This window comes from Balaenoptera physalus, assembly GCF_965194825.1.
Source record: "Balaenoptera physalus genome assembly, chromosome: 10".
Classification (NCBI taxonomy): Eukaryota; Metazoa; Chordata; class Mammalia; order Artiodactyla; family Balaenopteridae; genus Balaenoptera; species Balaenoptera physalus.
The window spans coordinates 74,540,033-74,552,762 of record NC_138889.1 but is presented as its reverse complement, the minus strand read 5'-3'; the positions used below and the strand labels follow the sequence as shown (position 1 = coordinate 74,552,762).

General features: G+C 39.0%; 1 protein-coding gene across 1 annotated transcript in view; it reads left to right on the top strand.

Annotated features, from left to right (window-relative positions):
• LOC309667842 (uncharacterized protein) overlaps positions 1–7,849 on the top strand; it is a gene marked incomplete at its 5' end in the record, with an annotated part of 57,003 nt that extends 49,154 nt beyond the window's left edge. The window contains one exon of the mRNA XM_082476790.1: positions 4,082–7,849. Coding sequence (XP_082332916.1) covers positions 4,082–4,301 — 220 coding nt within the window. The 3' untranslated portion in view covers positions 4,302–7,849. The remainder of the gene's footprint in view (positions 1–4,081) is intronic.
• Positions 7,850–12,730: the final 4,881 nt, after the last annotated feature.

Below are 12,730 nucleotides of genomic sequence, written 5' to 3'. Positions count from 1 at the left end.
ACACAGGTTCGAGCCCTGGTCTGGGAAGATCCCACATACCGCGAAGCAACTAAGCCCGTGCGCCACAACTACTGAGCCCACACCCCACAACTAATGAAGCCCACGCCTAGAGACCATGCTCCACAACAAAAGAAGCCACAGCAATGAGAAGCCCGTGCACCCCGACGAAGAGTAGCCCCCGCTCGCCGCAACTAAAGAAAGCCCGAGTGCAGCAACAAAAACCCAAAGCAGCCAAAAATTAATTAATTAATTAATTTTAATAATAATAATAATAAAATAAATTAACTGAGGCAAATTTGGAGCCAGGTTGACTGAATACTCTGAACTCCTTTTGAATAAGTGAGTGGCATGTTTGGTCTGCTCCCTAGCCAACACATCAGCAATGAATAGAGGGCTAGTTCATGGTTAACAACTGTCCCTCTGCGAGGGGGAGAGAGAAAAGCCCTGATTTGTAGCATTTGCAGGGATAAATACTCCTACCATGGCCATTTTTGCAATGTCATTGAGTGCAGAACTGGGAAGAGATGTGCAGTAATACACACTGTTATATAAGATTTCCACCCTGCAGGTAGTTGATGTAAATACCTTCAAGAACATAGGTAATGGTAAAATGTAGCAGAATAAGGAAGTGATGAGTTTTGATCATTTTTTTGTCTTTGTTCGTGATGTAATTTATTTAATTGTAAGTTTATAAAAGTTAATTTTTAATAATGGCATTGTTTAACAGTTGGCTCACAAAATTCCTAAAAATTGAACAGCTGGCTCTCTTGAGCTGTTACAAACCAGTTCCGACATAACAATAAAGATCAAAAGTTTGCTCTCTATCAGTTACGTGATAGTGAAAGGTAAGTGGTTATTGCCAGCAAAAATTATTGGCCTAAAAATTAGGAATTTGCAGAAGACAGTTTTATCACCAGATTTCTTTTCATTCAGAATTAGCTTCACAGGTATAAATATAAAAGTATGTGTTGATCTGAGACTCCAGTTTGGAAGGATTTGTGAGTGGAGACATGAATGACTTTAGAAAGAGGTAATTTCTGCTAGAATCTAACAACCAAATGGCTCTAAAATAGAGCCCATCAAGAGATTTGAACAGACAGTTCATAGTAAAGAACTAGAATGGCCCTTCATCATATGATAAAAAGACTCGTCTTTCAAGAGAGTAAGACAAGTCACAGACCGGGAGAAAATATTTGCAAAAGACATATGTGATGTAGGACTGTTATTCACAATATACAAAGAACTCTTTAAACTCAACAATAAGAAAACAAACAACCCAATTGAAGAATGAGCAAAAGACCTGACAGCTCACCAAAGAAGATATACAGATGGCAAATAAACATATGAAAAGATGCTCAACATCATATGTCATTAGGGAATTGCAAATTATAATATCAATAAGATACTACTACACACCTATTAGAACGGCCAAAATCCAAAACACTGTTAGCACCAAGTGCTGAGAAGGATGTGGAGCAACAGGAACTCTCATTTATTGTGGTGGAAATGCAAAATGCTACAGCCACTTTTTGGAAGACAGTTTGACAGTTTCTTACAAAATTAAATGTACTCTTATTATATGATCCAGCAATTGCACTCCTTATCAAAATGAGTTGAAAACTTATGTTCATACAAATCCCTACACACAGATATTTCTAGCAGCTTTATTCATAATTGCCCAAACTTGGCAGCAACCAAGATGTCCTTCAACAGATAAATGAATGAAGAAACTGTGGCAGATCCTGACAGTGGAATATTATTCAGCCCTAAAAAGAAATGATCTATCAAGCTATGAAAAGACATGGAGAAATCTTTAATGCATATCACTACGTGAAAAAAGCCAATCTGAACAGTATGATTCCAACTACATGACATTCTGAAAAATGCAAAACTATGGAGAGAGTAAAAAGATCAGTGGTTGTCAGAAGTTAGGAGAGTGGAAGGGATGAATTAGCAGAGCACAGAATATCTTTAGGGCAGTGAAACTACTCTGTAGGATACTATAATGGTAAATACATGCCATTATAAATTTGTCCGAACTCAAGGAATGGACAAGAGTGAACTATAAGGTAAACTATGGAATTCAAGTGATAATGATGTGTCAGTATAGGTTCATCAATTGTAACAAATGTACCACTCTGGTGGGAGATGTTGATAGGGGAAGAGGCTGTGCATGTGTGGGAACAGGCAGTATAAGGGAACTCTGTATCTTCTGCTCAGCTTTGCTGTGAGCCTAAAAGTGTTCTTAAAAATGTCTATTTAAAAAAAAAAAGGGGGAGACCTTCAAGATGGCGAAGGAGTAAGACATGGAGATCACCTTCCTCCCCACAAATACATCAGAAGTACATCTACATGTGGAACAACTCCTACAGAACACCTACTGAACGCTGGCAGAAGACCTCAGACTTCCCAAAAGGCAAGAAACTCCCCATGTACCTGGGTAGGGCAAAAGAAAAAAGAAAAAACAGAGACAAAAGAATAGGGACGGGACCTGCACCTCTGGGAGGGACCTGTGAAGGAGGAAAAGTTTCCACACACTAGGAAGCCCCTTCACTGGCAGAGATGGTGGGTGGGTGAGGGGAAACCTTCAGAGCCACGGAGGAGAGCGCAGCAACAGGGGCGCAGATGGCAAAGCGGAGAGATTCCCGCACAGAGGATCGGAGCCGACCAGCACTCACCAGCCTGAGAGGCTTGTCTGCTCACCCGCCCGGGTGGGCGAGGGCTGGGAGCTGAGGCTTGGGCTTCGGTCGAATCCCAGGGAGAGGACTGGGGTTGGCTATGTGAACACAGCCTGAAGGGAGCTGGTACGCCACAGCTAGCCAGGACGGAGTCCGGGAAAAAGTCTGGACCTGCCAAAGAGGCAAGAGACCATTGTTTCGGGGTGCACGAGGAGAGGGGGCTCAGAGCACCGCCTAAACGAGCTCCAGAGACGGGCGCGAGCCGCAGCTATCAGCGTGGACCACAGAGACGGGCATGAGATGCTAGGGCTGCTGCTGCCGCCACCAAGAAGCCTGTGTGCAAACACAGGTCACTCTCTACACCTCCCCTCCCGAGAGCCTGTGCAGCCTGCCACGGCCAGGGTCCCGTGATCCAGGGACAACTTCCCCAGGAGAACACACATTGTGCCTCAGGCTGTTGCAACATCACACTGGCCTCTGCCGCCACTGGCTCACCCCGCATTCCGTACCCCTCCCTCCCCCCCACGCCTGAGTGAGCCAGAGCCCCCTAATCAGCTGCTACTTTAACCCCGTCCTGTCTGGGCGAAGAACAGACGCCCTCAGGCGACCTACACGCAGAGATGGGGCCAAATCCAAAGCTGAACCCCAGGAGGTGTGCGAACAAAGAAGAGAAAGGGAAATTTCTCCCAGCAGCCTCAGGAGCAGCGGATTAAATCTTCACAATCAACTTGATGTACCCTGCATCTGTGGAATAGCTGAATAGACAATGAATCATTCCAAAATTGAGGCGGTGGACTTTGGGAGCAACTGTAGACTTGGGGTTTTTCTGTATGAGACTGACTGGTTTCTGGTTTTATGTTTATCTTAGTTTAGTATTTAGAGTTTATTATCATTGGTAGATTTGTTTATTGATTTGGTTGTTCTCTTCCTTTTTTTTATATATATATATGTATATATTTTCCTTTTTCTCTTTTTGTGAATGTGTATGTGTATGCTTCTTTGTGTGATTTTGTCTGTATAGCTTTGCTTTTACCATTTGTCCTAGGGTTCTGTCTGTCCGTTTTTTTTTTTTTTTTGGAATAGTTTTTAGCGCTTGTTATCATTGGTGGATTTGTTTTTTGGTTTGGTTGCTCTTTTCTTTCTTTCTTTCTTCTTTTTTTTAATTACTTTAATTTTTTAATTTTTAATAATTTTTGTTTTTTATTTTAATCACTTTATCTCTTTTTATTTTCTTTCTTTCCTTCCTTCCATCCTTCCTTCCTTCCTTCCTTCCTTTCTTTCTTTTTCTTTCTTTCTTCCTTCCTCCCTCCCTCCCTCCCTCTCTCTCTCTCTCTCTTTCTTTCTTTCTTTTTCTTTCTTTCTTTTTCTTTCTTTCTTTCTTTTTTCCTAACTTTTCTTCTAAGCTGTGTCACTGACAGGGTCCTGGTGCTCCAGCCGGGTGACAGGCCTGTGCCTTTGAGGTGGGAGAGCCGAGTTCAGGACATTTGTCCACCAGAGACCTCCTGGTTCCACGTAATATCAAATGATGAAAGTTCTCCCAGAGATCTCCATCTCAACGCTAAGACCCAGCTCCACTCAATGACCAGCAAACTAAGTGCTGGATACCCTATGCCAAACAACTAGCAAGACAGGACACAACCCCACCCATTAGCAGAGAGGCTGCCTAAAATCATAATAAGGTCACAGACACCCCAAAACACACCACCGGACGTGGTCCTGCCCACCAGAAAGACAAGATCCAGCCTCATCCACCAGAACACAGGCACCAGTCCCCTTGACCAGGAAGGCTACACAACCCACTGAACCAACCTTAGCCACTGGGGGCAGACACCAAAAACAACAGGAACTACAAACCTGCAGCCTGCAAAAAGGAGACCCCAAACACAGTAAGTTAAGCAAAATGAGAAAACAGAGAAACACACAGCAGATGAAGGAGCAAGGTAAAAACCCACCAGACCAAACAAATGAAGAGGAAATAGGCAGTCTACCTGAAAAAGAATTCAGAGTAATGATAGTAAAGATGATCCAAAATCTTGGAAATAGAATGGAGAAAATACAGGAAACGTTTAACAAGGACCTAGAAGAACTAAAAAGAGCAAGTAAACAATGATGACCAACACAATAAATGAAATTAAAAATTCTCTAGAAGGAATCAATAGCAGAATAACTGAGGCAGAAGAACGGATAAGTGACCTGGAAGATAAAATAGTGGAAATAACTACTGCAGAGCAGAATAAAGAAAAAAGAATGAAAAGAATTGAGGACAGTCTTAGAGACCACTGGGACAACATTAAGTGCACCAACATTCGAATTATAGGGGTCCCAGAAGAAGAAGAGAAAAAGAAAGGGACTGAGAAAATATTTGAAAAGAGTATAGTTGAAAGCTTCCCTAATATGGGAAAGGAAATAGTCAGTCAAGCCCAGGAAGCACAGAGAGTCCCATACAGGATAAATCTAAGGAGAAACACACCAAGACACATATTAATCAAACTACCAAAAATTAAATACAAAGAAAAATATTAAAAGCAGCAAGGGAAAAAAAACAAATAACATAAAAGGGAATCGCCATAAAGTCAACAGCTGATCTTTCAGCAGAAACTCTACAAGCCAGAAGGGAGTGGTGAGACATATTTAAAGTGATGAAAGGGAAAACCTACAACCAAGATTACTCTACCCAGCAAGGATCTCATTCAGATTCGATGGAGAAATTAAAACCTTTACAGAAAAGCAAAAGCTAAGAGAATTCAGCACCACCAAACCAGCTTTGCAACAAATGCTACAGGAACTTCTCTAGGCAGGAAACACAAGAGAAGGAAAAGACCTACAATAACAAACCCAAAACAATTAAGAAAATGGTAACAGGAACATACATATCAATAATTACCTTAAATGTAAATGGATTAATGCTCCAACCAAAAGACATAGACTGGCTGAATGGATACATAAACAAGATCCATATATATGCTGTCTACAAGAGACCCACTTCAGACCTAGGGACACATACAGACTGAAAGTGAGGGGATGGAGAAAGATATTCCATGCAAATAGAAATCAAAAGAAAGCTGGAGTAGTAATTCTCATATCAAACAAGATAGACTTTAAAATAAAGACTATTACAAGAGACAAAGAAGGACACTACCTAATGATCAAGGGATCAATCCAAGAAGAAGATATAACAATTGTAAATATTTATGTACCCAACATAGGAGCACCTCAATACATAAGGCAAGTGCTAACAGCCATAAAAGGGGAAGTCGACAGTAACACAATCATAGTAGGGGACTTTAACACCCCACTTTCACCAATGGACAGATCATACAAAATGAAAATAAATAAGGAAACACAAGCTTGAAATGATACATTAAACAAGATGGACTTAATCGATATTTATAGGACATTCTGTCCAAAAACAGCAGAATACACTTTCTTCTCAAGTGCTCATGGAATATTCTCCAGGATAGATCATATCTTGGGTCACAAATCAAGCCACAGTAAATTTAAGAAAATTGAAATCATATCAAATATCTTTTCCAACCACAAAGCTATGCGACTAGATATTATCAATTACAGGGAAAAATCTGTAAAAAAATGCAAACACATGGAGGTTAAACAATACACTACTTAATAACCAAGAGATCACTGAAGAAATCAAAGAAGAAATCAAAAAATACCTAGAGACAAATAACAATGAAAACACGATGATCCAAACCTATGGGATGCAGCAAAAGCAGTTCTAAGAGGGAAGTTTATAGCAATACAAGCCTACCTCAAGAAACAAGAAAAATCTCAAATAAACAATCTAACCTTACACCTAAAGGAACTAGAGAAAGAAGAACAAACAAAACCCAAAGTTAGCAGAGGGAAAGAAATCATAAAGATTAGAGCAGAAATAAATGAAATAGAAACAAAGAAAACAATAGCAAAGATCAATAAAACTAAAACCTGGTTCTTTGAGAAGATAAACAAAATTGATAAACCATTAGCCAGACTCATCAAGAAAAAGAGGGAGAGGACACAAATAAATAAAATTAGAAATGAAAAAGGAGAAGTTACAACAGACACCACAGAAATACAAAGGATCCTAAGAGACTACTACAAGCAACTCTATGCCAATAAAATGGACAACCTGGAAGAAATGGACAAATTCTTAGAAAGATATAACCTTCCAAGACTGAACCAGGAAGAAACAGAAAATATGAACAGACCAATAACAAGTAATGAAATTGAAACTGTGATTAAAAATCTTCCAACAAACAAAAGTCCAGGACCAGATGGCTTCACAGGTGAATTCTATCAAACATTTAGAGAAGAGCTGACACCCATCCTTCTCAAACTCTTCCAAAAAATTGCAGAGGAAGGAACACTCCCAAACTCATTCTATGAGGCCACCATCGCCCTGATACCAAAACCAGACAAAGATACTACAAAAAAAGAAAATTACAGAGCAATATCGCTGATGAATATAGATGCAAAAATCCTCAACAAAATACTAGCAAACAGAATCCAGCAACACATTAAAAGGATCAGACACCATGATCAAGTGGGATTTATCCCAGGGATGCAAGGATTCTTCAATATACACAAGTCAATCAATGTGATACACCATATTAACAAATTGAAGAAGAAAAACCATATGATCATCTCAATAGATGCAGAAAAAGCTTTTGACAAAATTCAACACCCATTTATGATCAAAACTCTCCAGAAAGTGGGCATAGAGGGAACCTACCTCAACATAATAAAGGCCATAAATGACAAACCCACAGCAAACATTCTCAATGGTGAAAAGCTGAAAGCATTTCCTCTAAGATCAGGAACAAGACAAGGATGTCCACTCTCACCACTATTATTCAACATAGTTTTGGAAGTCCTAGCCACGGCAATCAGAGAAGAAAAATAAATAAAAGGAATACAACTTGGAAAAGAAGACGTAAAACTGTCACTGTTTGCAGATGACATGATACTATACATAGAGAATCCTAAAGATGCCACCAGAAAACTACTAGAGCTAATCAATGAATTTGGTAAAGTTGCAGGATACAAAATTAATGCATAGAAATCTCTTGCATTCGTATACACTAATGATGAAAAATCTGAAAGAGAAAATAAGGAAACACTCCCATTTACCATTGCAACAAAAAGAATAAAATATCTAGGAATAAACCTACCTAGGGAGACAAATAAACCTACCTAGGGAGACAAAAGACCTGTATGCAGAAAACTGTAAGACACTGATGAAAGAAATTAAAGATGATACCAACAGATGTTCTTGGATTGGAAGAATCAATATTGTGAAAATGACTATACTACCCAAAGCAATCTACAGAATCAATGCAATCCCTATCAAATTACCAATGGCATTTTTTACAGAACTAGAACAAAAAATCTTAAAATTTGTATGGAGACACAAAAGACCCCGAATAGCCAAAGCAGCCTTGAGGGAAAAAGACGGAGCTGGAGGAATCAGACTCCCTGAATTCAGACTATACTACAAACCTACAGTAATCAAGACAATATGGTACTGACACAAAAACAGAAATATAGATCAATGGAACAGGATAGAAAGCCCAGAGATAAACCCATGCACTTATGGCCAACTAATCTATGACAAAGGAGGCAAGGATATACAATGGAGAAAAGACAGTCTCTTCAATAAGTGGTGCTGGGAAAACTGGACAGCTACATATAAAAGAATGAAATTAGAATACTCCCTAACACCATACACGAAAATAAACTCAAAATGGATTCGAGACCTAAATGTAAGACCGGACACTATAAAGCTCTTAGAGGAAAACATAGGAAGAACACTCTTTGACATAAATCACAGCAAGATCTTTTTTGATCCACCTCCTAGAGTAATGGAAATAAAAACAAAAATAAACAAATGGGACCTAAGGAAATTTAGAAGCTTTTACAAAGCAAAGGAAACTACAAACAAGACAAAAAGACAACCCTCAGAATGGGAGAAAATATTTGCAAATGATTCAACGGACAAAGGATTAATCTCCAAAGTATATAAACAGCTCGTGCAGCTCAATATTAAAAAAACAAACAAACAAATCCAAAAGTGGGCAGAACTCCTAAATAGACATTTCTCCAAAGAAGACATACAGATGGGCAGGAAGCACATGAAAAGCTGCTCAACATCACTAATTATTAGAGAAATGCAAATCAAAACAACAATGAGGTATCACCTCACACCAGTTAGAATGGGCATCATCAGAAAATCTGCAAACAACAAATGCCGGAGAGGGTGTGGAGAAAAGGAAACCCTCTTGTACTGTTGGTGGGAATGTAAATTGATACAGCCACTATGGAGAACTGTGTGGAGGTTCCTTAAAAAACTAAAAATAGAATGACGGTATGACCCAGCAATCCCACTACTGGGCATATACCCAGAGAATACCATAATTCAAAAAGACACATGCACCCCAATGATCACTGAAGCACTATTTACAATAGCCAGGTCATGGAAGCAACCTAAATGCCCATCGACAGACAAATGGATGAAGAAGATGTGGTACATATATACAATGGAATATTACTCAGCCATAAAAAAGAATGAAATTGGGTTTTTGTAGAGACATGGATGAATCTAGAGAATGTCATACAGAGTGAAGTAAGTCAAAAGAGAAAAACAAATATCGTATATTAACACATATATGTGGAACCTAGAAAAATTGTACAGATGAACCAGTTTGCAGGGCAGAAATTGAGACCCAGATGTAGAGAACAAACGTATGGACACCAAGGGGGGAAAGCGGCAGCGGGTGGGGGTGGTAGTGGGATGAATTGGGAGATTGGGATTGACATGTATACACTGATGTGTATAAAATTGATGACTAATAAGAACCTGCTGTATAAAATTAAATAAATAAAATAAAATTCAAACAAAAAAAAATTACAAGTGAGTGCACCCTTTGAGACAATAATTTCATTTTGGGGAACTTATTGTAAGGCTGTACTCCCCAATGTGTGAAATGATGATGGACAAAGGTATTCATTGCAACGATTTTTGTGCTAGCAAAGATTGAAAACAGATAAAATGTACATCATTAAATAAAGTTCAAACAAAACTTCCCTAGGAATGTGGAAGCTTTTATGTACTAAAACAGAAATATTTCCTAGATGGATTAATAGAAAAGGAAGAGGCAAAACTGCATGGTTATCTGCCTTAAGTTTAAAAAAGAAACACCAGGAGATATTTCACATTCCTATGTATTATCAACATAAAGACTATCTCTGGAAGGATATACAATTAACTAATAATAGTAGTTACCTATTGGGAGAGTGTGGGAATTGAACAGATAAGGGAGGGACAGAAAGAAGATTTTCTCTGTACTTCAAAAAATTTTTCAAATCATGTGAATGTATTACATATTCAATAAAGTAAATATATAAGCACACTCCCAGAAGAAAATATATAGCCCATGCCCAAGTCATAAATATATATGCCACCCCTAATAAAATAGAAAACATCTCAAATGTCAGTTTTTGTTTGAATTTTATAGTTGGAATTTTATATGATTTTAATAGAGTTATGCGTGTATGCATATGCACACATGTGCACACACACATGCATATATATATGTAGGCACTGAGAAGGAAAAAAAGCATCCTTTGACATCCAGGAACTGACCTGGTACTACCAGCTGGTAGTACTATTGGTACTACTACTACTGGTACTACTACTATGAGCTGGCCTGACAGCTAGGTCTTAATGCTCTCCTGTTGGACATGAACTATTTCACAGACCATCAACATCAGATGAGACCGCTCTGTGACCATGATACATCAACACAAAAACAAGACCACTTCATAATCATGTCTGAACACAGACAAAACATTAACAGTATGCAAGCCATAAAATGCCACACATCCGCCTATCCTGACTAATGTGAATGATGCTGCTTTAGCTTTGCTGTAATCTGTCCTTCTAATAAATAAGATTTATTGAGATACTCAATGATAGAATTGTCCCCACTTTCTAACAGCCTGGGTGAACCCTGTCTTCTTTGTACCCTCCTCAAAATCATCCAACCAAAGCTCAGGTCCTAAATGAGTCCTTTCTAACACCCTCTTACTGAGATGCCCTGCAGTTCCCCATGGTATATGTTCTCTCCTGCTGCAACGAGTTATAAACCAAACTTGTTCAACTACAGGAGTGTTCTTGATGGTATTTGGCTGAAGAGCATTGACAAAATATATGACTAAAGATTAAATAATCTCCAGTTTAGCCTGGCATTTACACATTAGACTCTACTATAGGCAAACCTGGATCCAAACCTGTCACTAGCCCAGTCAGCCCCAAACCACCAGGGACAAGCATGCAGGTGACAAAGTCAGGTAAAATGACTCCTTATTATGAGGGAGACTGCACACCAAAGGAGCTATAGGGCAGGAAAATATAGAATTATTGTAGGATTTGAGGAAAGGGCAGAATTTTAGGTGTAACTGAGGGAAGCAGTGTTCTGATTAGGCTTAGAGTGAAACAGGGCTATTTGTAAATGGGTTAACATCAGTTTAGGACTGCTAATGGACCAAGGGTCCTGTTTCCTTGGATATTACAAAGTTAAGGTAGATATGGAACGTTGTGTCCAGAACTCATCTGAAACTCTCACCTAGGTTGAAAATCAAGGCAGTCTCTCTGTAGCAAAGCGACTAAGAACCTCTAGGCAAAAGTAGGGTGTTTCTTTTTTACTGGTATAATTTCAAACAACGACGTTTTGGATACTCTGTGATTTTAGAAGACAAGGTTTTTCAGTGAGTAAGAAAGCAGTGGTCCCTCCAGAAGGGGATCATTTGTAACACTTTATGGTTACCGTGTATCCTTAGGAGAAACAATCGTTCTTGCCAACTTTGCAGCTAGCTTTATCTGTGTCTGTCCCCCCAACCCCTGACTTGCCTGCCAGCTTGATGAATGGAAGGACAGACTTCTACTTCCTCAGATTCTATCTGTGCCTCTTACTATGTACTTTCACCCAAGTAGCTTGACCTCTTATACTTCAGTTACCTCCACTGTAAACTGGGGATACCTACTATCTAGGGTTAATATTTAAATGAGATAATGTTTGTAAAGAGTCCAACATGTTACACGGATATAGTGCATACTCAAAAAAAAAAAAAAAATCGTCTGTCACCATAGAGATAGACTTCCTGGGTCAGATAAGTTGTTTCTTCTGGTCTAGGATATAAAATGAAATCCTGTCTTATGAGAGTCTGTTAGATTTCATCCTGTTGTATGATACTCCATTTATTGAGTGCCTGTACTGTTGGGGGCAATCAGGAGAGAAGCTTCATAACACAAGGAGGAGTTCAGCCCTTTTTTAGAGCCAGCAATGCAGCCTGAAAGGTGAAGAGTTTAAGACTCAGGGAAATTATGGATGCAGGATTCTTTTTATTTTCTTCCAGTTTTACTGAGACATAATTGACATATAACATTGTATTCATTTTGGTTGTACAACATAAACATCAGTATTCTGATTAACGGTTTAGCATACCCTTGAGGTCCAATAGCTACTAGAACTTACATGATGTGCTGTTGTAAGTTGTAATGATGTGTTGCTGAAAGAAGGAAAGAGAGAGAGAGAGAAGGAGGGAGGAAGGAAGGGAGGGAGGGAGGAGAAAGGAGGGAGGGAGACTATAAACACAAGCCCAGAGATGGATTTTCTTCATGATGTGCCAGAGGACAGAGCACTTCTGAGCTGTAAGGACTGATAAACATGTATTTGATCCTACCTGTAGCATTTCTGAACCACTTTATCTTGGGCATCTTCTAAGACTTTTGATCTTTTTCTTTCTGAACTGTACATAATTAAATCTGGATGTCTGGCCATCTAATCCTCTAATCCTAGCCGCATTCAAATGTAGCCAGTAAAGAGTACGAAATACATCATGACCATTTAAGTATAAGAGTGTCAGTCTCTGAATATACATACTTGAAAGCTCGTCAAGAAAAAAAAAAATCTTCTTTCAGCCTTAAAAATGTCATATCCTTTGACTTAGTAAAAATCTATCTGAGGGAAAGAATTCCAATTATGCAAAAGCTTTTA